Consider the following 25769-nt stretch of genomic DNA (forward strand, 5'->3'; position numbering starts at 1 on the left):
TTTCCTCATTTGCTATCCGTACTAAAGTCTGACCGCTGCGCCACATCAATTAAAATCGCATTTCAAAGCCTTCACGAAACACGTAATGCTGACATTCCCAAATGAAACCAAACAACGATGTTTGTGTCACAATACTTTCAACTAAGAATAACTTTGAGTTGATTCCTTTATTTTGAAATAATGAAATCAGCTCCCGCACGTTGTTTGCCAGCTGCCTACTCTAAAAATTATATAAGTAGAATTTATTGTGAAATATTATTTATCCATATTAAAAAAAGCTCTGTTTTTTTATATATCCACCGTCGATGAGATTACGATGTATGTTATTAGATACGACCTTTTTTGTGAAGTGGCAGAGCAACGGATTGAGGTGATTTTTTTGCACATACGTGCGTATGCCCCGGAGAGTGCTATAGATTATTTTTATGCTATAGAATATTTTTATCAGCAAAATATAAACAATCCCCCGGATGATAATTAAATATATAAATATATATGTTCGTATAAAATTACAATATTTTATTTTTTTGTTACAGAAGGAAGAGGAAATACAAATAACACACAAACTATTCCGGCCATCCACTTCGAATATGTAAGTAGAACTTTACGTAACATCATAATATTTTAATATAAATAAATTCAAACTTGCCGGAATATCCATTCATACATAAAAATATAATTTCAATGATAGCTCGAGAGTTTTCAATGACCAAAGATATTTTTTTAAAACTAACTGAAAGTGCTCATTGCTATATATTGCGCTTTCACTCATTATGTTTAGCGAAGAAAACTTGACAGGAGACTCCTATTCTCATCACCTTAATCACTCACCAAAATAATCACCAAAATAAATGGTTAGATAATAATATCAATAAGATATATTGTTCATTAAACGTTACAATTTAATTTAGGTAATTCTTCTTTATATTTCTACAATATAAATACGACATATTTTTAATCGCTGCCTTATATAAATTCTCGGTAATTCCAAAGATACGCACCATATTTGTAATATTTACATTTACGTCACACATAAACATGTGCGCATTGCGAGGGAGCGATCCCTGAGTCGCGGTAATTATTGCGTGACTTATTGGAGTTCAGATAACACGTACTTTACGACCAAAATATGAAGACCTCTAAGACTAATGCTAGTGGTCCATATATATTTTAATTTGATTGTAATACAACAATAATTTAGAATTTAACAATAATATACAGTAAATGCTTATAATGAAACTATTTATAACAAAAAATAATAATTAAATAAACAGAAATTTATTATATACACAAATATAAACTTTTAAAAATAGACGCTATACGTCCTGCGACATAAAACTAGACACTGACGCCAGTGATCATTTATTCAACAATTTATTGTTTTTAATTTTTCCAATTAATAAATTAAAATCTTTTGTTAAATAAACTTTATTATATATGTATAAATTACTCAATACTAGTATGTATATTACTCAATACTACGACTTACATATGATACAATAGCAAGATATATATAATCGTTTGCTTTATTTATTAATTTTTTGGTTTATTTAAGACAGTTTAAGTTTTAAAAGGTTTTGACGCTAAAATATTTAAATTAACAATTTTATTTTTTTATTTAAATTTATCAATATCAATCTCAACATTCATATTAAAAAGCATAGGTTAGACCGTCTTACAAAAAGATCTTAATATAATGGTGGTGACGTCAATCGCCTCGAGGGCTGAGGTTTTATCGCCTGCTTAATCGTCTCCCAAATCGTGATCACAGTAATTGCAATGATTATTATAAGAGCGATCGTGCTTCACTCGTACTGCCGTTATCAGATAAACATAAAAACATTCAATGTGATATATTAATGCGGATTTCGAATACCAAATCTGTATAAAAGCTTTTGGCATGACCGTTGCTTGTGGAAAATGTTTTAAGAAAACATGCCAAAATATAAATATTAGATTATGTCTCGAAAATGGCAATGGAAGTATTTATATATGGACAATAAATCGATTTAAAATTTAAATAATATGTAGTGTCTTAAAAAAATACAACCCTTTATTATACGGGGTTATATTTATCCCAGATTGTCAAAGCTTCTTCCACCATACTGCTTAATTGTAGGAGGGTACAAATGTAGCTGAATATTGACTGGTTCAGAGTAACTTACGATATCTTTTCTAACCGCGCAGCACGAAAAGAACTATAAATACAAATTAACCACATAAAAACTTTGAAACCGCTATTTGAATTGTAATTTTAATAAGTTACTTGATATTATACTTAAAATCTTGATAGTGCTGTCCGTAATTATATATTTATACATATTTGGCACTACAACTGTGGTGACAACTAACTTTGGCTGCAATACCTTTACTTTAAAAAAATATCATACATATAGTTTGATATGACGGAAACATAATTTTACTGCAATTAATTTTTTATACCATATTTTAAAATTTATATCCTAAACATCCAAACAGAAAATATAATCTTTAAAGTATATGACATACAAACTATTTCAAAGGTCAAGGACCTTCAATGTAGAATTTATTAACACAGTAATCCGAAAAGTTAGTTAGGCTTTAACATTCAAACAAAGTAAATTAAGATACTTAACCTTGTTGGGAAGTTTGATCCAATAAAACAAAGTTTCGAACAAACGAATGCATTAAAGTCACCCGCAAACTGATCCAATCGTAATATCGCACTTCCAGACATCGAAAGTTAGTATGCATTGACTTTGAAAAGTCGTCCAAAACTAAGTTGGGTTATGTTTATGAAACTATTCGGATGCGGGCGTGTGCCGCCGATACACATGCAAGAACTCGCGCCCAACTCTAGGCATAGTTCGCTAAGTGGAACAGCTGTAAAACAAAGTAGCGAAGGGTCTAGGAACTTAGTGTGTACGTTGGCAACTATTCGGGGCCCCGAAGAGCGAACACATGTCCTCCGAAGGCGCGACGGAGGCGTCGCGACGCGTCGTCGCTTTGCAACTTTGACAGTTTAATTCGGAAAGCACGGGCGCGGCTGACGACCGCGGCCGTTTTATAAATAAGTTAAACTAGGTTTAACAAAGTATTGCCGAGGATGATAACGAAGCGGCGCCTACGCTCCGCCCCTCCCCCGCCAGGGCCGCGTACAGATAAACTTTTAAAATGACTTTGGAAGCTTTTGAGCTTTTAATCGGCAAAGTTGTACAGACAGACAGTTCGGGCACAATCCTTGAACCGCTTGCGCCGGCGACGGCGGCCGCAAAACTTTGTTTTACAGGACTACTTTTCTTCTTGTTTCAAGGTTGGACTCTTAAAACAAACTCCGGTTCGACGGAGTTCGTGAACTCGGGCGCCAACAATTTACAAATTTCTCTCTTTCATAACAACTAACTGCCGCTCGGCGCGCGGCGAAAGTTGTCCTGCGTAGATCTTAATCGCATTGTCTGTTGCGCTCGCGGCTGGAACAGCTGATTGTGACGACACAGTTTATCGAACTTTTGGATTTATTTGACTACAATACATTGAAAAGAAATAGCTGTTAAATTTAAAAAGCGTTATTTCACCTGATGCAATGGACGTCATTGTAACGACGAATATCTAAGCTGTAAGTGTAACTTAGATGTAAATTTAAATTGCGATAAAAATATAATACTTTTCTAAAATGGACGGCGGCCTGCACCCTCTGATCCATTTATTCAATTTGTTTAAGTGACATAGATAGCGCGACTGCGGTCAAAAAAACTCGTCTGCCAAATTTGACGGCACCCCCGGCGACCGGCGGCGCCTTCTTTTTTCAGTTTACGCCTCACCTGCCAGGGACCGGCAAAATGTCGTCGCGTCAAAACACTGATTGGCTTTTGAATTAAGTGTTTTTCACACTCGTTGTCGCGAATTTATACCTTGTAGATTTTGTACCTACAAGAACGTATCTACATGTTTCTTTGTATTTTCTGCGAGTACTTATATACTGATTTATTTTATACGAGCTTACATAGGGAAGTACAATAACTGAAAACTGTTTCTTTATGTAGTTTATTGAGTTGAAATGCAGGTATATATTGGGTATTGCGCGTAAATTTTACGTAACTAGAAATAAATAGGTTGCGGGTGTGTGGGGCGGGGCGGCGTGGGCGCGGCGTGCGCGCGCAGCCGCGGCGCTCCTCCCGCGCGGTCTGCACTCGGCCTCCGCATAGTCCGCGAATCGCGCCCCGCGAGGAACCCGCGCCGCGGTACTCGCTCCGTAACTCTTCGCCACTCTCCGCTGCCTTGGCCATCCTACGAACTTTTTTACCGTAGCTACGCTACGCAGTGCTACGAACTTTCATAAACTTACCAATACGCTTTTTTTTAACGAATTGGCGTAAATCTTGTGCAGTGTAAATATATATTAATTTCAATTTTAGTGAACTCGTGTTAAAAACTTTTGTGCGTGATGAGGGATCGCCCCTCATTTTTATAGCGATGTCGGCTCTAGTCCGACAAGTTTGGTAAGTCCTATAACTTTTATCGAGAATTTACTGACGCGTATATTTTTCTTTCAATATAATAAGTCGGATCCGACACATTTAAGTTGGTGTGTTCAAAGTTCGAAATATGTCGGTTTTATTTCAGCAGTGAAATATTCAAGAAGTGTTCAAGATATAAATTAAAAAAAAAACGTTCACGCACAAATCCCACGCTTATAAAACCATTTCACGAAATGCTTTCAAAGTAGGAAATGTAAGAGAATTATTATAATATTGCTAATATTATTTATATGAATAATTACTGTATGTTTAGTGTGTTGATTATTTCAAGTTCGGTTAGCGTAACTGCTGTAATCAAATCAGAGGTAAAGCGCGAATTGTCAAACGACCGCGACATCATTAGGCTGCTGAGGGAATACGTAATCGCGCGACGATAAATGCGTTAGTAAACCTTTACTTAACTACACGAACATTATTTGAACAATCAATTTACATACATAATTCTATTATATTGCTTAACTTGATTAAGTTCTGTGTAAATATTTTCTATACATATATATAAGATAATTCATAAAAATAAATAAAGATAATTACAATTTAAGGTAACATTTTATTTGAAAAACATTAGATTTAAATATTATTTACTTTCATATGCCAACGAAATTGAAACATATAAAAATTGTTTAGCTAGAAATTTCCAACTTTAGAAGTAGGAAATGAATAAAAATGTTGTACTAAATTTCATAAGTAAGAACAATCTTATAGTGAATTTTAATATAAAATGTTGAATTTGAAAAAAATTGAACAAAAAGTATAAAGTTTTTACAACGCTCAAATGTATTCTATTTTTAATTTCTTTAATTTTTTTTGTCATATTAACAATGAATAATGGCTAGGTTTTTTCACAAAATGTTACGAAAATACATTCATTTTTATCCAGTATTACGATTAAATTATACAAAAACATTTTAAAATATTCCATTTTTAATACAGTCATACTCAATACAAGCATACAAAAATCCATTCGCGAAAAAGTGAAAAGCATTTTTATATAAACAAAGAGCATTGGAATATTTTGTTCACGAAATATATTAATTGTTATCTAGTATTATAATTAAATTGAATAAAAGACACATTTAATTTTTTAATCATAAAACCGAATTTTCTTCTCACATAGCCTTACTCAATACAAGTTGCCCATAAGCGTATCAAGCCATCTCGATCAGAAAAGCACTCCTAAAACCAAATAAGTCTAAGCGCCCTAGTTCTAGTCGATAACGGAAGTAACTAAAGCCTATTCAGTCCACCAATTAAGGAATATTTTATAATATATTACAACAAGGAATGCATCATATATTTTCAATATCATATAATATATATGCAAACTTTATTGAATAAAATGAGTTTTATTTTATTTTTGATCAATAACAATAAAAAATATATAAAATACTACATATATTAACTTAAGAGATTTTATATATTTTATTACGCAATAAATAATATAACGTTTTCACAGCGAATATTTTATTTTAAGATCCATTTAAAATAAAATATCTTGTAAATAATCTCTTTCACATTGTGTATGCAAGTAAAGACATGTTTATATTAACACCGATGAAAGAAATCAAAAATGCCTCGGTTCACCAAAGAATTTTTCGTTAACGTATCGTGATATGAATAGGGTTAACAATACGCCGCAATTTTATATTAATAACAAGATACAATTTAATTTGATGTTATTTTATTTATGCAATTAATATGTTTTAACATATATATATTATATCAAGAACAACAAAAGAAATGAATATAAAAATACTAAGCTTCTTCTTATCTTCATGTTTGCAAAGAGATCTTTAAAATAATACATAGTCATTGTAAAGATCTCTTTGCAAACAGTACCAAAAAAACTCGTACTTTTATATAAATTTTAAATAAATAAACGGCTAATAAAAAAACGCTAATTTTATAAACGTTTATTGATCCATTTATTCAACATAATTATAATATTTTACATCACTTGATTATACTTTCTATTTATCGAATAAATTCACGTCTCAATTACTTTACTTTTCAAACACACATTTGAACAAAAAAAGTCAATAAAAATGTGTACAATTACTTTCGTTGAAAAATAGAATTCAAATAACTAAACGTGTATAATAAATTCGAAATTTAAACCGCTGTTGGTTTAACTTATTCGTAAACGTTTACCACAGGTAGGGTTGCCACTAAACGGATTTCACGTGTGCCGATCTTGATAAGCGTTCAAATTGTTTCCACTGAAGCCGTTGAAGCTATCTGATGGGACAGCGTCCCGGACAGTTAATTGTGGTTTATTTTACACACAAATGTCTGTTCTCGTATTTACTCTGTCGAGTACATTTTACGTTTAACAGTGTTTTAGTTTTATCTCTTTACAAGTCGTGCTTAGTGTATTAACAATTTCCATTTAAAATAAATGAAAATTTTTACTCTTCGTTTTGTAAATATCTCCGAGCATTTCTAAATTAATTAATATTTTTATTATTTCAAAAGAAAGACTTACTACTACTAACTGTCAGTTTATTCTTTAATTTAAACGTGTATTTGGTTTAGATCATTTGTAGCATTAAAAAATAATCATGGCGGGCGATCATTGACGTCATATCCGTTTAAGTGATACGACACGATAAGCGACTGTCTATGTACATACATTAAGGGATTATTGTAAGCACGGTTAGCTGGTGATAGCTCTTATATAAACTGAATAAAAATTGCAAATATAGCTAGCAATTTACAATAACACGGACCTTAGTTAAAATATGCATATTATAAGCGATCAAAATGTGTTCCGTGTAAAATGAAGTTAACAAATATTTGAAAAAATTATATTCTCGCTAAATATTTTATAATCTATCCAGCTTATAATTATTATCACGAATCATATATATATATATATATATATATATATAAATCTATATATATATATATATATATATATATATATATATATATATATATATATATATATATATATATATATATATATATAGATTTTAATGAGATATCATATGAAAAAAAATGAAATATTATAAGAAAAAAAAATTACTAAATCTATTTAATATATAATTTATTTATTTCAGAGTACTTCAATTATGAATAAATAATTCCGTTTTATGTATAGTTTTAAATATTAGTTTAAATAAAACCAGAGCAAATTTAGTTCCCAAGGTTGGTGGCGTATTGGCTATAAGCGATGGTTGACATTTCTTACAATGCCAATGTCTAAGGGCGTTTGGTGACCCATTACCATCAGGTGGCCCATATGCTCGTCCACCTTCCAATTCTATAAAAAAAAAAAAATACTGTACTCTAATAAACTTTACATAGAGCAATGGATATATTATTGCTTAACTATCTTCAATTATTTTAATATCTTGTATTTTATATCTGCTTCTTGTTCAATAAAAAGCAACAACATCGTTCTAAAGCATAAGGGATACAAGGCCGGATCGTATCGAAGCGAGGGCCTACATATTACACGATAACCCTCACAACAAGAGCACCCTCCGAACAGGGCTGCCTTTACAAACAAAAGTAATAATATTTTAGTCTATCTTTTCTTTATTTTTGACGAAAAGTTACAAACTGATTCTTGGTTTCTAAAATCAGATAATAAATATTAACAAAAACTATAAAAAAACCTAACTAATAAATATAAATGCGGGACTTATTTGGTGGTAGGTCTTTGTGCAAAACCGTCTGGGTTGGCAACGCCCACTTGTCACATATTCTACCGCCAAACGACAGTACTAAGTATTCCAGTTAGAAGGTTGAGTGAGCCAGTGACACTACTGCCACAATATAACATCTTAGTTCCCAAGATTGGTGTCGCATTGGTGATGTAAGGAATGGTATATATTTCATACAACGCCAATGTCTATGGCGGTGGTGCCCATCTGCCCGTCTATATTATATAAACTGCTTTATTTAGTATACTAAATTGTATTGACACCAGCAACAATAAAAAGTTTAAAATCTCACCTGAATTGGATGAGATTTGTCTGTCTACAAGATTTGTCCCGCATATACTAAGGCAAGGGAAATAATATAAAGCTATGTAAAAAACTGTATTTAAAAAGTATTCAAACTCTTATTCAATTTAATATTGCATATGGTTTTCATAATTATAATAACATCAGATTTACGTAAATCTTTAAGTAAAAGAACTGCTTACTACGTTATATTTTCAAAGTAAGTAGTAATTACAGATTTTTTAAATACGATTGTTTAACAAATATGTCAATTTAGCGCAAGCATGAATTTATAAATTCAATTTCAAATAAATCAATGCGGAATTAAACTGACCTACTAGCAACCCTATTTTATTTCATTGAGGGGTTAGGGTACCTCGCTAGTTCGCAATGCACCGCTCATAGTACTATTACCCCACTTATTTAAACTTAGTCCGAGTATTGATTTTTACACTCACATGTTTTATATTGTTTTTAACTGCCAATTTTACCGTAACAAAAATATTTATTTCTTTGTACTGGCAATTTCGGTAATTTGCGTAGGAACGTATATCGCTTTTACACAAACAAACCTTTCTTTTAACTGAATTCCATTGTTACAGTTTTTCATTTCTATACAATTATTTATTTCATTACCCTCTGTTACGTTACTTTCCTAAAAAAAGTAACTTGCGGAAGATTACTTTTTTAACTGAAGATAAATAACACCTATGAACACCTTTATTATTTCATAGAGACAGATTAATGTGTTTTGCTAGTAACAATGCACATTTATTACCATAACCCGTTAATTCGCTTAGAATTTTGACAAATGCCGATGACATTAAAAGTGCACGTATTCGTTCCCTTTTTCAGTTACTATGAAGCGCTATATATAACGTTTTCTTAGGATTCTTGTCCTACATGGTACGTCAGTCAGATATTATTTATTTAAATAACGATAAGTCATAAAATATGTTTCATAAGTAAAGAATTTGAGACCTGCAATTAATTATATTGTAAAGTATTTAACGTTTCAACTCATTCGATCATTCATACGATTTATTACGGACTTCATCTAAAATAATATCGTATACATCAGATATTCTACCGCAAAACAGCAGTACTTGGTATTGTTGTGTTCCGGTTTGAAGGGTGAGTGAGCCAGTGTAATTACAGGCACAAGGGACGTAACATCTTAGTTCCCAAGGTTGGTGTCGCATTGGTGATGTAAGCGATGGTTAACATTTCTTACAATGCCAATGTCCAAAGGCGTTTGGTGACCACTTACCATCAGGTGGCCCATATGCTCGTCCGCCTTCCTATTCTATAAATAATAATAATAAACATCTATCAATTTCACTAACGTAATCAAAAACAACCGTCTACCTAATCTATCGTTTGCTGTATTCGCGGATAAAATTTGTATTTAGTTAGTACATACTAGTATTTAAAACTAGTTTTTCGTGCGGCATTGCACCCGTCGTATTTTCTGTGATCAAAAGCTATACATTAATCTCCAGCTCGTAAAATAAATCTATGAAAAAAAAACAGGTCAATCAGTCTTCCCATAGATACATACATAGTGTAAGAGGAAAAACCAATAAACACAGTTACGAATTAATTAAAATTGGTTAAGGACACCATTAGACACTAACTCAGGATAAAATTGATTTTAAGGCAAATTAAATCACAACTGTCATTACAAGTATTCAATATTATCGTATTAAAGTATATAAAAAATGTAAAGACATCTAATTATTCCTATCATAACAAAAGCCGTTCTCTATATTTAAAGCGACTCTTGAATTAGTCAGATAGTCAGAAGAAAATATTATTTTTTACTTTATATAATAAAGAATGTAAATTGTTTTACTTATAAATATTGTTTAGCGGTTTATTAGCTAAACGATGCTGTATTCTTCTTTCGTATATCTAATCAGACAGAAAGAGCGACATCTGTGTTTAATTAAACAGCCGCTAAGCAACTTTTATAAAAAAGGCCGAAAGTGTACAGAAATCCATACTTTATTTTATAAAGTAAAGAGTTATTCTGTATTAATATACTTGAAAATCACCGCAAAACAAGATAATGAACGACTGTCATAATTATAACATTTTCAAAATACACGCATCCAAATAACGTATCGCCGGAAATCGGTTTTCAACACTTCATGAATGAGATATAATAATAATTCTTCGTAAATGACTTAATACAAGTAATTCAAAAGGTCCAAGGTAATGGACTTGTTAAGGATTAATATGACTTGTGGAGGATATGTTAAATAATTGTACAATCAGTTTTATACAGATGAAATGGATGAAAGATAATAAACAATTAAGTCTCACACTTAATTAATTTTAAAATTATATTTAAAAACGAATTCAATCAAGACTAAAATGAAGACTATTTATTTGAAGTTTTACTAAGTACTATTTTTTGCAACGAAATAATTTATAAGCTTATCTCACATTCCTTTTCAAGAAATTATTAAAAAAAAGCGTAAAGTTCTTGATAGTACTGACTTTGATTAGTACAAATAGAAAAAATAATAATTCACTTAACCTGAAGAGGCTTTAACCTTAAAATATAGAAATTTTTGTGTTTTATTTCATACAATATTATATTCGTCACATTGTCAGGTTTTATTCCTAAAGAGAAATTCATGTCCAGTTTATCTAAACCCATCAGTTATTATTAGCTATAAACTTAAAGTTTCGCTAAGTCCATTAAACGGGAAACTCAATTCGGGGCTCAGATCAAATTGGGAGAGTATTTATCTTCGCCAGGGAGTCGATTTAAAAGCAGAATCACGCGAGCACACGAAGCCATTATCGCGAACGCGCGATCCTCAGGCCGCGCCAACTCTATGAATCTAATCCACGGGATTTAGCTGCTGATTTACAGCCGAGCCGAGCCAACGAGGGCGCGACTGCTTGAAAGAAAAGTGATAATGTCTTAATCCTACCACACTCGAATTTTCTCCCTCCAATTTTATGGTCGCGCGCCCAGACGGCACGTTTTGATTTATGATTTCAATAATTAAGAATTCTAAGGTGCAATTTGAATTTGAGCCGCGATGTGGGGGCCCACGGGAAGCCGAAGCCTGTTTGTTATTGCCACGGGGCGAGAAAGGGTCGCTGGTCCCAAGACTTACCTTTCATTTTCTGAGGAATTATAATAGAGTTTCAAGAAATTACGACAGCTTATGGAATTCTTGTGAATATTGCAATGTTGGCCAGAAATATATAGTCTTTAATGTCACGTCCAAAGGTTGACTGGTAGAGAATGCCTTCTAGCATTAAGTCCGCCTTTTTAACCATCTACAACAATTTGGTCAATAACAATTTTAAATAAATAAAAATAGATAAGGAAATATTTTTTCAAATATATTAATAGAAAAAATATATAAAAATTAAATTAAAAGTCATCGAACAACACAACAAAACTTACGTATTCTATTAGTTTTATTAAAACAAGTCTTTACTTTTCTACTAACCATATGAAATTCTACACTTGTAGACTTCTACAATTCTAGTAAAGACTTTGCCGTCTAAGCGTCTTTACGTAATCCCGCTTCGCAATATAAGCGAGCGCCTGTCCTTATATCGCGCCCTAATCTCGAGGCATTACAATTAACGCGGCCCGAGATAACCCGCCACTCGCCACCCGAATAAAGGGTTCTACTTGCACTAGTTTAAACTGGTTAAGCGTCTACCGCCCTCAGGGTTTATCTAATTACCCTATACGAACACACACGTTTCCAGAAACGTAGATTCGAGCGTTACTACTCTCTCGGTTCATTCGAAACCGGCCCGCGTTACGGGCTTAATCTCAACTATCTTTCGTTGTGACTCAGGGTGTGTCACGTACTTAAATGTTTGCCGGCGTCTACGTATTGGTATTTTGGTCTTCCGGTAAGCTCCCCAATATCTTCGTCAAGGGCTATCGAAGGGCTCTAAAGTACTACCGGACGGTTATTACGCAAGTTCAAAGGAATATTACTAAACAATAAAATGGGTGCGTTGTTTCTATATAGCTATGCGATTTTTTAGTGCTAAATTTTATTTACAAATAACAACATAACAAATTTATTATTTAAGCAGAAAATACTTATTCTTAATTCGATTTAATACATATGTTTCGGAAAATATTCAATAAAAATTTAATGTTGAAATTTATTATCATTTATTTTTGTTATTTATGAATATATTTTCGGTACGTATTTATATTTTATCTATATATTGATATTAATTTTCATATTCATTTATATTGTATAAAGAACGACAAAAAAGTTCAATAATTCTCTCTCCTCTGTTTTTCACCTTTTTCTTTGGTAGCTATTGAGTTTTAAAAATTTTGGAAATAAAAGTCTCAAATACAATTTTTGAAACATGCAGTTATAATGTTTTCGAAAACTTTTCAGTCTTCAGTTTCAGTTGTTAATACAATTATAAAGATACATATCGCTGGAAATAAAAAAATATTAAATAATAATACTGTTTTTACACAAAATACTGGATTACACGGCAATAATCCTACGCCACCTAAACCTATTAAAGTCAAAGTTAGAAATAAAATTTTATATACAACCTTTGTGATTAGGCTGTCATTGAATAAAATAAAATGTCAATTATGAGAAACTTATTTTAAAAACTTTTCTAAAAGTTTATATTTTATAGCAAATAATTCATTATAAAAATATGACGCAACAAACGTATTTAATTACTTGTGTAAAAAAAAGTTATAAATATTTATTGCGTGGTGCGTTATAAATAAATCACTTGTAAATTTGGATCAAAATTTAATAATTTAGACAAAATACGAGCAGCAGCGTGAAGAATGTTTCTAACTTCATAATTTGTAGAAATATTCAATTATTGTCTCTTTCTATATATATAATTGGCTTTTTAAAATAATATTTGGTCTGAAAGCTCTTGAGTGAAATGGTTTTTACGTGGGAACGATTTTTGTGCATTAAAAAATAATATAAAGTGCTTAAAATGTGATAACGTCGAGTGGAATCGCCGAGAATCATTTCCGCGTAAAAATATTTTGTTTGTGGATGGAAAATCGAATCGCAAGTACACTATTTTCTTTAAATTAATATTTTTCTTCATATTATACGTGGGAAATGAGTTTGATGGAACTATTTGTTCCAGGACGGCGCCGCTGAATACTCACACGACGTTGTCACAGATAACTAAAAGACGATTGGAGTTTGGAGTAGACATAGAAACGTTTAGAGTTAACGATAGACGACAAGATCGCATAGAAAGCGAATCGTCAATGGAGGAAGATATAGTAGGGAAGCGACGCCGGCGACTGCTCGATGACGACAGAAGAGATGAGACCGATCCTTATCATCTTAATTTCACGACACATCGTCCCAATATTCTTCGGCACCATGACGAAGATGAGGAAGTAATCCTCCAAAAAACTCAAAATGCATTGAAAACTCTAACTAACTGGTCTCGAGAACAAACTTCTATACCCGCTGATGATAATGAAGATGCAAATGATTTTGATAATCTTTTTAATGATAAGCGTTCAGATAAAATGTTGCCATCATCCCCATCTCAATCTTCCGATACCGCAGAGCATTCACACAAAAGTTTTTTAATGCATAATCAAAATAACGATCCCCAAACAAATACATACGACAATATTGACCACGATGATAGCTCTCAAAGGACGCTAAAAATGGAGCAAGAAAATAGTATAGATCATTATGACAAGGAAGATAAAAGCCCAAATCATTATGAGACGCCAAATTTCGACGAACTTGTAGATTCGTCATCCAACGAACTAGAAATAGACATGTCCGATCGGCTTGATGATAAATACGAGGACGACAGAGAAGCTAAAAGAAGAAAAAGCGAAATAGCTGCAGTCAACAAACAATCTTTGTACAACGCGTATAAGGCTGCGACAGCCTCATTACCATATTCAACCCAATCAGCGTTTAAACCACCGGCGGAAGTTAAGCATAAGATTCAAGGTTCCTCGTTTCCCAGCGAGCCATTCGGGGGATACTCGCATGATCACGAGAAGAGTTCGTTTCACAAAGGATCGAAACACTACACCGTATTGCAGCCAGCCGGTGCTGGGTCTCGAGCTGCAACAGTTTTACAGGAGGCACGGACCGTGCCCTCAGCACAGCCAGCGCGAGACTCAAGGCCTCTTACTGCTCTTTCTCCGCCAGTCGTCAGAGGTATACTCAACTCTGACATACATAATCAAACTTTCTTAACGACACTATAACAGCCAACTCCGTGTTATGAACAAGTCAAAGTTTGTTTCAAGGTTTTTCTCAGTTGATAACAACAGAAGAATATTATTTGTTTAATATAGCATAAACGTACATTGTTGAAATCTAAAATTCAGAATTCTTCTAAATCACCGAATTCAAAATATTATATTAAAATCAACATAAATATGTGAGTCGTAAGTTATGATTCTGTCTGAATAAATATTTTTGATTCCTTCAACCGTAAAATGTTACTGTAATATGTACCGAAGCTTCATAATAAATAATCGTACATTTCTAAGGCGTCTCTCATAATTCAATCGGCGACATATAGAGTACGCTTAAACTCCACCTACGTCAATACAGAGTATATAATGTATGTACAGATTTTCCTCGTATTTTGAGTTTACGTCATGCAATAAAAACGGGTCAGGGGATTGGGCGGGGCGAAGTCGTGCCGCCCCGCTACTCTTAAAAGAAAAATTGTCAGTCGGACCGCGCAGCCGCCAGGCGTTCTTTATTTTTTCTTTTAAGTTGCGGAGAGGGTGGAGCCGCAGTGGTGGGCGGTGCTGCGCAGGTACGCCCCGCGGCACGCCTGTCAGTATCGATCGTGCTCCCACGCCCCCACTCGATGATTAACAAAATACTAATTTGTTCATCGAATTGTCCGCAGAAGGCAACAAGTGTCCAACTCCTGGTTGCAATGGGCAGGGCCACGTTACTGGCCTCTATACGCACCACCGAAGGTGAGCTTGATGATTAACATGTATTTCAGAGCAACAATGACGTCACTATATTGAAACATAGCTTTCAAGATAATACGCAGTAAACAATAGACTTATATTTACTTACAAAAATAACATAACAACGTATAATTCCTTATTTAGTTCAAAGATGAATAATAAAACTAGCAATAGGTACATGGATTATTTACTTAGGATTGATATATTATTGTTTTTTCATCAGTCTGTCAGGATGCCCAAGAAAGGATAAAGTTACCCCTGAAAGTAAGTAGAGTACACATCAGATTCTAAATGAAAGTTAAGATTTCGGTTGGCATATTTTTTATTTTCGTATTAGTTGATTAGTATGTTTTATTATAAGCGTAATATTTAGTTATTATATCTATGTAGTGATGCAGTTTGTTTTGTTAGTATTTTTTATGTTAATTGCTTTTTTCATTTATAATCTACATACATCAAGTTTAAAAGGATAATGTATCATTGAAGGTTTTTTGATACGTTGACTTACTTTATTATAAATTACTGTTACTTTTATTAGCTACCTTATAATGCTCCGGTAATTAATTAAAGACACATTAATTAATATAATATTTGAAAACATTCATAATGTTGGTATTATATTAAATAGTATTGAGATACTCAAGCAAATTATTTTCATTATAGATGTTTTTATATACATAGGTATCTTAACATATAGTTTTATATCTAATGGAACATATTTAAAGATTTTTTTTGACTTTTCTTAAGATTAGTGAATATATTTTGCACGGAATTTCCTTTTAAAAAAGTCGTTCAATAACAGTATTGGCGTTGCACGAGACAATCCTAAAGTGTCCAACTCCTGGGTGCAACGGTCGGGGTCACGTCAGCTCAAACCGCAGCACGCACCGGTCTCTCTCTGGGTGCCCGACAGCCGCTGCACGCAAAGCAGCCGCTCGCTCGCAAAGAGGTCGACCTCCAGGTATTACCTACTGCCCTACATTGGGATAATCGACAAGCCTTTAAATATAGCTGTAATTTTGCTATTACCCTATTTTTCTGGAAATCTAACACATCTTGGTACCATAAAACTTTACAATTTCAACAAAAACCATTTTTGTTTATTTACGTTTTACAAATTTTCTGAAATATTATTGCGACAAGACTTTTCATAGTACTTAATATTTTCATTAACATCAGTCGTCCCTTTTTTTATTTAACTGACACAAAACAATCCTGGAATATCATTACGACAAATTACGGCAATTGGAATAAGCTCCAAAAACTTCTTTTCAAAAGGGAGAGGAGGCCTTAGCCCAGCAGTGGGACATTAACAGGCTGTTACTGTGAAATTACGGCAAATAAAATGATTATTTATTCAGAATAGAAACTAATATTAACAAAATAAATATGCTTGTTTAGTGCTATTACCATCACAACTTCCGCCATTGGCACCAGCCGCGCCTGTTAGTACGTCAACTGAAACATTAACCGCGGCCCGTGAACGCGAAAGACTTCAAGCGGCGTCGCCGCGAAGTCCCCCCGTGAAACGCGAGGCTCCCGAACTGCTTGTACCGAAGCGAGAGGCGGCCGAGCCCGAGCGCGACTCCCCCGGCATGGAGACGCGCCACGCCGGCTACGGCGCGCCGCCTGATCAGCGCTCACCATACGAGCGACCCCCAGATGACCACGTACGGTCTTACAGGTAACTGAAATTTGTCTATGAAAAAAATTGACAGGAACAACAGAAACAAGCGATCAACTTAGTCATTGCTAGCTTCACATGATAAATATATTATGTTAATGTTAAAAAGAGCTTTAAGGTAAACGCAATAACTTTCTCTTAGTCAAATGAACGAGGCTCGATATGGCTATGAGACTCGATGCTACGAAGGTGCACCAGCCTTCGAGCGCTATGATCCCGCACAATGTCCCCAGCGGCCCTACGGATGGGAAGATGAACGTTACCATGACCCTCATCTACCTACACCTATGAAAACAGACCAGTCAGAACAAGAGACTAATTCTGGCCCCATATATCCTAGGTATGTGGATTGCCTCCTATTTTCACTTGATATTTATTTAGTTATTATTAAGAATAGCCTTTATGTGGTAAACGGGACTTTAGTAAGACATTTTCCTACAAAAAATTGTATAAAAATTCATAAAAATCGCGTATAAAAACTTCATAATTGGCCTAAAAAGAATCCTTCACTGATTAGTCATTGCGACTTGTCCGTCCAGACCAATGTACCATTATGAAGCCGGTGGAGTAGGGGGTGTGGCGGGCGTCAGCGCGATGGGTCCAGGCGTACCCCCCGGTTTCTCCGCGATCAATCTCTCGGTGAAGATAGCCGCTGCACAGGCGCAGCGACCACGCAGTCCCACGCCTAGAGATCCTCGTGATCCACGTCCAGCTATAGATCTTTCCACGTGTAGTGGTAGTCCACAGGTGAGAATTAGTAGCAGTGTCTTGCTCCAAACACATTAATTAAAATGAGCCTTGCTTTTTTCGTAAATAACATTGTATGATGACGCCCATTTATGCAACAGGGTCCATATGCATCACCGGTGTACACGAGTGCCGGTGGTGGAGGTGGGGGTGGAGCCCGAGGCAGCCCGCAGCCGGGCGCATCGCCTCAGCTTACTGCCAGTCCCCAAGTTCCCAGTCCACAAGGCCAGACTCTCGACCTTAGTGTGTCCCGTTTACCACATAGGTGAGGCAATTTATGACGTATAATAAAAAAGTTTATGTAGGAAAATTAGCTCACTTAATACGTTTTCCTAATCCTTTCAATTATTTTATTTTTAACAGTCGAAGTTTTCCCGGTAGCGTCTCATACAGCCGAGAATCAACACCAGACAGCGGAGGCAGCCATCCATATCTTGAAGCATATCACCGAGATACTGCTGGTAAGTTGTCTTTTTTGGAAATATATTTTTTTGTTTTTTCTTTTGAATAACTGTTACTCACAAGCTAACATAAATACTAGGACGCCTACCGAATAACACACATCTATACATTTAGTAGCAATGTACGCACACTTCACGAGAGCCACAAAACATGCGATACAAATTAAAAGCTACCACGCTAATAACTCCCGCAAGTATTGTACGCCGCACACTCGCTCGAGGTACATTGCTAATCCTGCTCGGCAGGCGTGTTGATGACCTTGATGCGGTTACGTGTGTTCGCGTGGAATGTTCATACATTCGCGTTAATTAAAATGTTATACTTAGCACTTTTACAGATTACGCCCAGTTTTATTAATATTTTAGGTATTTACGAATTGAATTTTGTTTTTAGCCTATATATAGCCCAATGTTATGTTGAAGTTTTACATTCGTGTGTATTCTAATACAATTTTATAACAGTATTGCTGTAATAACTATTTCGTTGATCTAGTAGCTAGCTTAAAAGGTTTGAATCCCGGATCGAGCCAATAAAAAGTTATTGGATATTTCTGTCTCCGAATTATTAATAGCATCTCCGTATTAGGAAGTACACGTAAAATTTTTAGTTCTGCGCTCATTATAACCCATCGTGGTGGTCGCTCCGCCTTGCACTTGCACTCACACTTGTTCTCTATAATATTTACCAGCACAGATGGCTAGTATCCGAGATTAACTTTCGATACCTGAATTGTTAATTATAAATGATACCTTCTTCTTCTACTTGTTATTTAATAGCGAATATCAACAAAAACCAACAGATATCTCATTTATTTATTAGGTTATGGCGGTGTGAGTCCTCACCCTGTAGCTGGTTACGGTCTCGCTCAGCCAGATTATGCTGCAGCAGCCGCCGCTGCTGGCTATGGCGGTTACCAGTATCAGTGCGGCGCATACCCCCCTCCGCCCGCGTACCCTCCGCACGCACCACCGTACTCGCCGCCCTGTTATATGCCACCGCCGCACACACCTCATGACAAGCCGAAGGATAGCAGGTGAATATTATATATGATTTGTAATACCAGTACTTTTGTACAGCCGTCTGGTGTTATCACAGAAATTACTACAACTCGCTTGCAACTCCACTGCAACTAACAAAAGAAAATTAAAGGTAAATAGGGTCAAATTAACTATAGTATCACAGGTACCACCGATAAAAGCAGCGAACCTACCACTGGCCCCACCTGCCATTTATTCACCGTCCTGCCTTTGTGTAATTTCTACTTCGGAAGTTACGTATATTACGCGGAGGCTTCCAGATTTAGTGCATCTCTCCTCTCCATATTCCACGGTCGGCTGTGTTCGGCAACCCTTTCCCCTCCCACCCCGACAAATGCTGACAAATCATGCAGCTTAGATGTATTAAATATAAATATTCACAATATAAAAAAAATTAACAAATAAAATAAATATTTTATAAAACTCAAATATATTATACATCAATTTTCTATAACTGAACGTTATATAAAATTGGTTCAATTAATTTAAAATAAAGAGTAGGGTTCTTAAATATTCGTAATTCTATATTGTTATCAGTAATACCAAGTTAAGAATGCAAATACAAAACATTAAAATAAAAATTATTGTACTCTTATCGACGAAGTTCTTGCAACGATCAATTTAACTCACTTTGTACGTCTACGTTATTTAAAGTCAACATTTAAAAAATATATTTTCAATCACAAAAAAAAATATTAATTAAATTACATAATATCATCGCACCAATTATATATATGTATTCTACGTTCGTGGTCATGATTTAATCTTTGACCATTTGAACCTCGACAAAACATTTATTTTAAAAAAAGTCGTGTTTATTGTACGCATAAAACTTTGAAAATTTGTAAAACGAGTTATTAAACAATACCATCGCATTAAATTAAAGCTGATTCAATTAATTAGTCTATATTTATCATACACTCGGAAAAACAAAATTTTAAAAAATGTAATAAAATAATTAATGCCTATTTAAAGTGTAGAGATTAGAAGCGTTTAGTGTTACCACTTGACGCTACTTTCGGTCAAGTCAATCTGTCTATTATTGTTCACAAATTAGATTATTTATAAAAACACGAAGCATTCATAATTGTTATTGGAATTTGAAAAACAAAATAGTATTACAATTATATTTTGTATGTAAGTAATTGTAGTAATATCACAAAAATAAATTTTGTTCACCGTTATATATGTACGCATGAGCATTACAATATCACACAATTGTTTCATAGTGTGGGATTTCGAACGTATCTCTCATAGTGAAGTCACACTCGATGGTTCAGTCTAAATATACCGGCGGCAGCGTGCGCGCACGCCGTGCGTCGGACGACGCTCTACATAAATAGAGATAAGATATTGTACATACAACAAACGTACAACAAAATCAACTATGCGACGAAACAGGTGAGATACCGGATATAAGCCGCCTAAATAAACTTTTAACAAATTTAAATAATATAATTTTATATTTTCCAATAGTTGCAATACGCGTGCAATAATACATTTGTAAACATCTACAACGTTTACGTAAATAGTGACCGTGTAAAAGGCATTTCGTTTACGATATTTTTTGCTACCGTTTAACATTAGGTTAACGACTTAATGACATCGCTCTTATATACTACTAAATTATAAACAACGAAATTATGCGTAGGCGGGTTTCTATTATAATTAGACATGCATTTATGAAATAATACCAAATATAATGTACAACGATCGTAGCTGACTACTGTTAATCGAATTAAATTGTGCTATCTATTGCTTAATTACAGTATTATTTATTTGCAATAGTTATCACCGCGACGACTTTTACGGAAAGTCGTGTTACCGGATACGGGAGTCGAGAGAGCTAATCCAGTGTCCCGTGGAGAGCTGCGATGGGTCCGGTCACATTTCAGGCAACTTCGCAACTCACCGCAGGCAAGCGGCGATATAAGCGCACTTATAAAACAGAAACGCAATAATAAGCAATTCAATGCAATACTAGTGCAATGCAATATACGCCAAACGCAACATAAGTGTGACAATTTGTGCTCTGTTCCCACTTTGCGCATTTCCGTAGTCAATTGACTGTGCCCGAGGTTTCGCTGTTTACTAACCGCATGGCAGAAAGCTGATTTGATATACGAACGTTATCAACCGATGTGTTTTAATTTTTACCAATTAATTTGTAAATTTTTAATTACGATAATATATTTGTAAGTTGAATAAAAATAATATTTGTTCATGTGTAAAATATAAAAACGGGATTAATATTCATAAACGTTACGCTAATTATAGTACAGATGCAAGTTCGTTCGTAAAACTCCGCAGATGTTTAACACTTCCGATTATTTTTATCACTCTAAAGTGGTTATGCTTTCATATTCTCATTAGCGGATTCGTATTCGATAAATTATTTTAAAACGTTTTAAAATATAAAAAAAACTGAATCTAATTTATACATCGCTTTGAGGAAAACCTGAAGGATAACAACTTCCAAACTAAAAATAATGCTGGGAAACTCTTTCATATTATTCCGATTATATTATTAAGCAAATTAATTCACAAACAAAAAATAAAAATTATATTCGTAAAAACAATGACATTGCAAATTACTTAATATATCAATTTGTCGTCTTTCTAAATGTATAGATATTTAAACAATTCTATCATGTTCACGAATTAAAACCAAATTTAAGTTTGCAAACGATCGCATGCTCTAACCTCTTTTGTGTTATAACCTTGTTGTTATTTAACAGTTTATATACATGTAAAATAAAAAAAAAGAATATAAAACAAGTTTTTTTATTATTTTTGTAAAATACGATATGAATTTCATAAATAATGCTTATGAACCAGTACATCCATTTCTACTGCAGATCAGTCTAAACTAAACAGAATAAACGGTCTATTGACAGTTCACTATGAATCATTGTAATAAATGTTTTATGCACTATATTATCAAGACATTACATTTAGATGTATGTTATAGTAAGTTGCCATACGTTACAACGGCACGCCATTGTAAGCAGTTTGTATATGTGCAGCCTGTCGGGGTGTCCGCGCGCCGACCGTTCGCAGCTCCAACCGCACTCCCAAGAACTGAAATGTCCCACTCCCGGCTGCGACGGCTCCGGTCACGTGACCGGCAACTATTCATCACACCGGTCGCTCTCCGGTTGTCCCAGAGCTAACAAGCCAAAAAGCAAGCCAAGAGACGGACAGGATTCCGAGCCCCTTAGGTGAGAAGAGAAAACTAATTTGATGTGCCTGACAGAAATATTTCTGTACAAAATATTCGATATGTTTTACTTTAGACGTATTTAATTGAATCAACAAAAACTAATTAGTCTTATTATAGTTTAATGCAATTGAGCTATAGCCAATAAAATTTACAATTTGGGTTTGCGCCATTTCTGATCTGATAATAATGATAGCGATCGTGTAACTCGTTTACGTAACTAACAATGGAAATAATGGTCAAATTTTAGAACATGACTTAGAAAATTTAATATTCTAAATCTAATACATACCTACATAATTTATCTTAAGCATCCGATCTTTCAACACATTAAATAATTTCAAAATTTTTGGTAACGTCTTTACAATAAGTTTGTTGGTATTTGCACGCTGCTTAGATGCCCTATACCGGGCTGTGATGGATCTGGACATGCTACAGGGAAATTCTTATCACACAGAAGGTAAGAATAGAAGAAAATTAGAAAGCTTTAAAGTCAAACATCTAACAGACAGTGAAACGAATTGAACATTATATGTTTTAGGCACATATAATAGTGTAGAGATAATCACGCTAAATATATATTGTAAAAATATTTAGAAATATAGCATTTAAAAAGTTAGCAGAAAAAATTAATGAATAATTATGCATGTAAATAATTCCGTTTAACATTCTTCATAGCGCTTCTGGATGCCCGATTGCAAATCGGAACAAAATGCGAGTACTAGAAAGTGGCGGAAGCGTTGAGCAGCACAAAGCAGCTGTGGCGGCAGCAGCGTCCGCAATCAAATTCGACGGCGTAAATTGCCCAACGCCCGGGTGTGACGGATCCGGACATATAAATGGATCCTTTCTAACTCACCGTTCTCTGTCCGGTTGTCCGGTTGCCGGAGCTACCACGCCTACACCGCAACCAAAGAAACCGAAATATCCAGATGACATCACGCCGCTTTACCCGAAACCCTATTCAGGTCGGTGTTCTTTTCAGACAAAAAAACGCTTAATCCGGATTTTACTCGGCATATCTTTTTATTCAAATTGATTATATTTATTGATATTTTATATTTATTTTTGTTACAGGTATGGATATTAACATGCAAACAGGCGGAGGAGAAGATCTCATGACGCTAGAACAAGAGATCACTGAACTGCAGCGAGAAAACGCAAAAGTTGAGTCACAAATGATCCGCTTAAAATCAGATATTAACGCTATGGAATCACATCTCAGCCAAGGCGAAAGAGTAAGTTAAAATGAAAGAATTAGTAAAAAATATGTTTATTTTCTTTAAACTCTAATTGGTTCATTTCAAAATTAATTAAGAAACCAAAATTTATCATATCTTTGTCTGATAACGTAGATGGTTCAGTCATGGCTCCAAACATCCAACTTTGAGTGCTACTAACATCACATGAGTTTGTGAGTACAGCTTACTTTCTATGATACGGTAGCCACTCCAAAGATGAGCCAATATCCCTAACGTTTTGTTACGAAGCGAAAGACGTAGAATGTAGAATTAACCCATCGATCATCTTTACAGGACAGCCAGATGATAATGCAACGGACCAGCAACATCAATGAATACTACGAGAGTCTCCGAAACAACGTGATAACGTTATTGGAACATGTGAAAATTCCGGGAGGTGGAACGGCAAGCACGGCTCCTGCACCCGGTGCACCTCCACCACCGGTCCCGGGCGTCAAGCCTGCCCACGACAACTTCGACTCATATTTGACAAAACTCCAGACACTCTGCTCGCCGGACGGCTATTGTCCTGATGAAAACCGACCAATTTACGAAACGGTGAAAAATGCACTTCAGGACTTCACAGTTCTTCCGACGCCTATTTAAGGCTCACCCAGCGCCGCCGACGAAGAGCGACATTGATCTTGCTAGCTATTACGATTGCCATCGGCGGAGCTTAATTAAAATGACGGTATACTTCCGTCGTGTACGATGAAAACTTTCTAATATAAGAACTATTTACCAAAGGTGTATCTTTTAAGACTGTCGACGTTTATGTCAAATCGAATACAGTGAATGATTAATATAGCTGTGTACAGTGTCGAAAACGTGAAAAGGTCCTACGGATGTTATGTGTTCTATTTAGATAATGATGTCTATTTTATAAACCGTTGTATACGATGTGTGACTTGTTTAAGACATCACGTTAACATTCGAAAAATTCGATTATTAATGTTTAAGATGGACTTAAATTTAAATTTAAATGAATTTTAAACACTGTTACTCGTATATGCTTAATATAAGTTTTATGTTAGGTGAAGTTTATACAATCGCATGTAAGCTATTTTAGCCCTACCAATTCATTGACCGGGATGCAAAGTGTAAATATGTATGTATTTCATTAATTAGATATTATGTTAGAAATGCCAGGCTACTGTCGAAGTGGACGGTGTATAGAGAATATAAAATCACTTTGTCAAGCAAAGAAACATAATATATATGAAATAAGAATATAACTCTTATGTTTATGTTCATACTGGGAATGTGCCAAACGCTTCTGCAGGAGCACCTGATCGCTGACATATTAAAACTATTATTGGTATAGTAATGATGAAACGAAAATTAATAAACATTTAGAAGACTCTAGTCAGTTTGTAAATAAATTGTGAATACATAGTTGCCACGTCTTAAGGACGTTCTTATTTATATTAGGAAATAAAACGATCTCATTAGATCAAGTAAGTTAAATAATTCAGTCATTAATTGATAACCAAATTAGGTATAAATTAATAATTTCTTTGTTAGCCAATGTTCACTCGCTGTGATTATGTTACGTGTTACTTATTTATTGTTACCTTTAAGGATGTGATAGCTCAAACCGAGACGGGTTAGCGTTATTTTGCAATATATTATTTGTAGCGCTTCACTCAGTGCAATTATTGTTTTAACTGTAGGTAAGCAACGGAAGATGTTTTGTTAAATGTTTTATAAATTCATCGACAATTTCTCTTTAAATCACATTGGTACACAGATCAATAATTATATTCGCATTTAAATATTAAACCTACTACTATGTTACTACTCTGATTGTCATATACGTTTCTGTAAAATATTGAGTATGTGTTGTTAAAGAGAATAAAAATAAATACTGAAATACCAGCTAATATTTTTATTTCAAAATTGCGCTACCTTGACAATGTCCAAGCCTCGACACAG

General features: G+C 34.4%; 1 protein-coding gene across 1 annotated transcript; it reads left to right on the forward strand.

Moving 5' to 3' along the window:
• The first annotated feature begins 581 nt into the window (after window positions 1-581).
• LOC126769947 (uncharacterized) lies at window positions 582-25705 on the forward strand. The gene is made up of 16 exons (XM_050488979.1): window positions 582-592; window positions 13613-14664; window positions 15374-15446; window positions 15667-15707; window positions 16246-16404; window positions 16881-17127; window positions 17270-17467; window positions 17667-17874; window positions 17976-18139; window positions 18238-18335; window positions 19156-19369; window positions 22385-22594; window positions 22991-23053; window positions 23272-23561; window positions 23671-23831; window positions 24129-25705. Coding segments are annotated over exons 1-16 (3492 nt in total). The 5' UTR covers window positions 582-590; the 3' UTR covers window positions 24441-25705.
• Window positions 25706-25769: the final 64 nt, after the last annotated feature.

This window comes from Nymphalis io, chromosome 8 (genome assembly GCF_905147045.1).
Source record: "Nymphalis io chromosome 8, ilAglIoxx1.1, whole genome shotgun sequence".
NCBI classification, from domain to species: domain Eukaryota; kingdom Metazoa; phylum Arthropoda; class Insecta; order Lepidoptera; family Nymphalidae; genus Nymphalis; species Nymphalis io.

Coding starts and splice junctions, on each gene's coding strand:
- LOC126769947 (XM_050488979.1), top strand. Junction 16,405..16,880: donor GCAAAGAGGTCGACCTCCAG/GTATTACCTACT, acceptor CATTGGCACCAG/CCGCGCCTGTTAGTACGTCA. Junction 18,336..19,155: donor ATATCACCGAGATACTGCTG/GTAAGTTGTCTT, acceptor TTTATTTATTAG/GTTATGGCGGTGTGAGTCCT.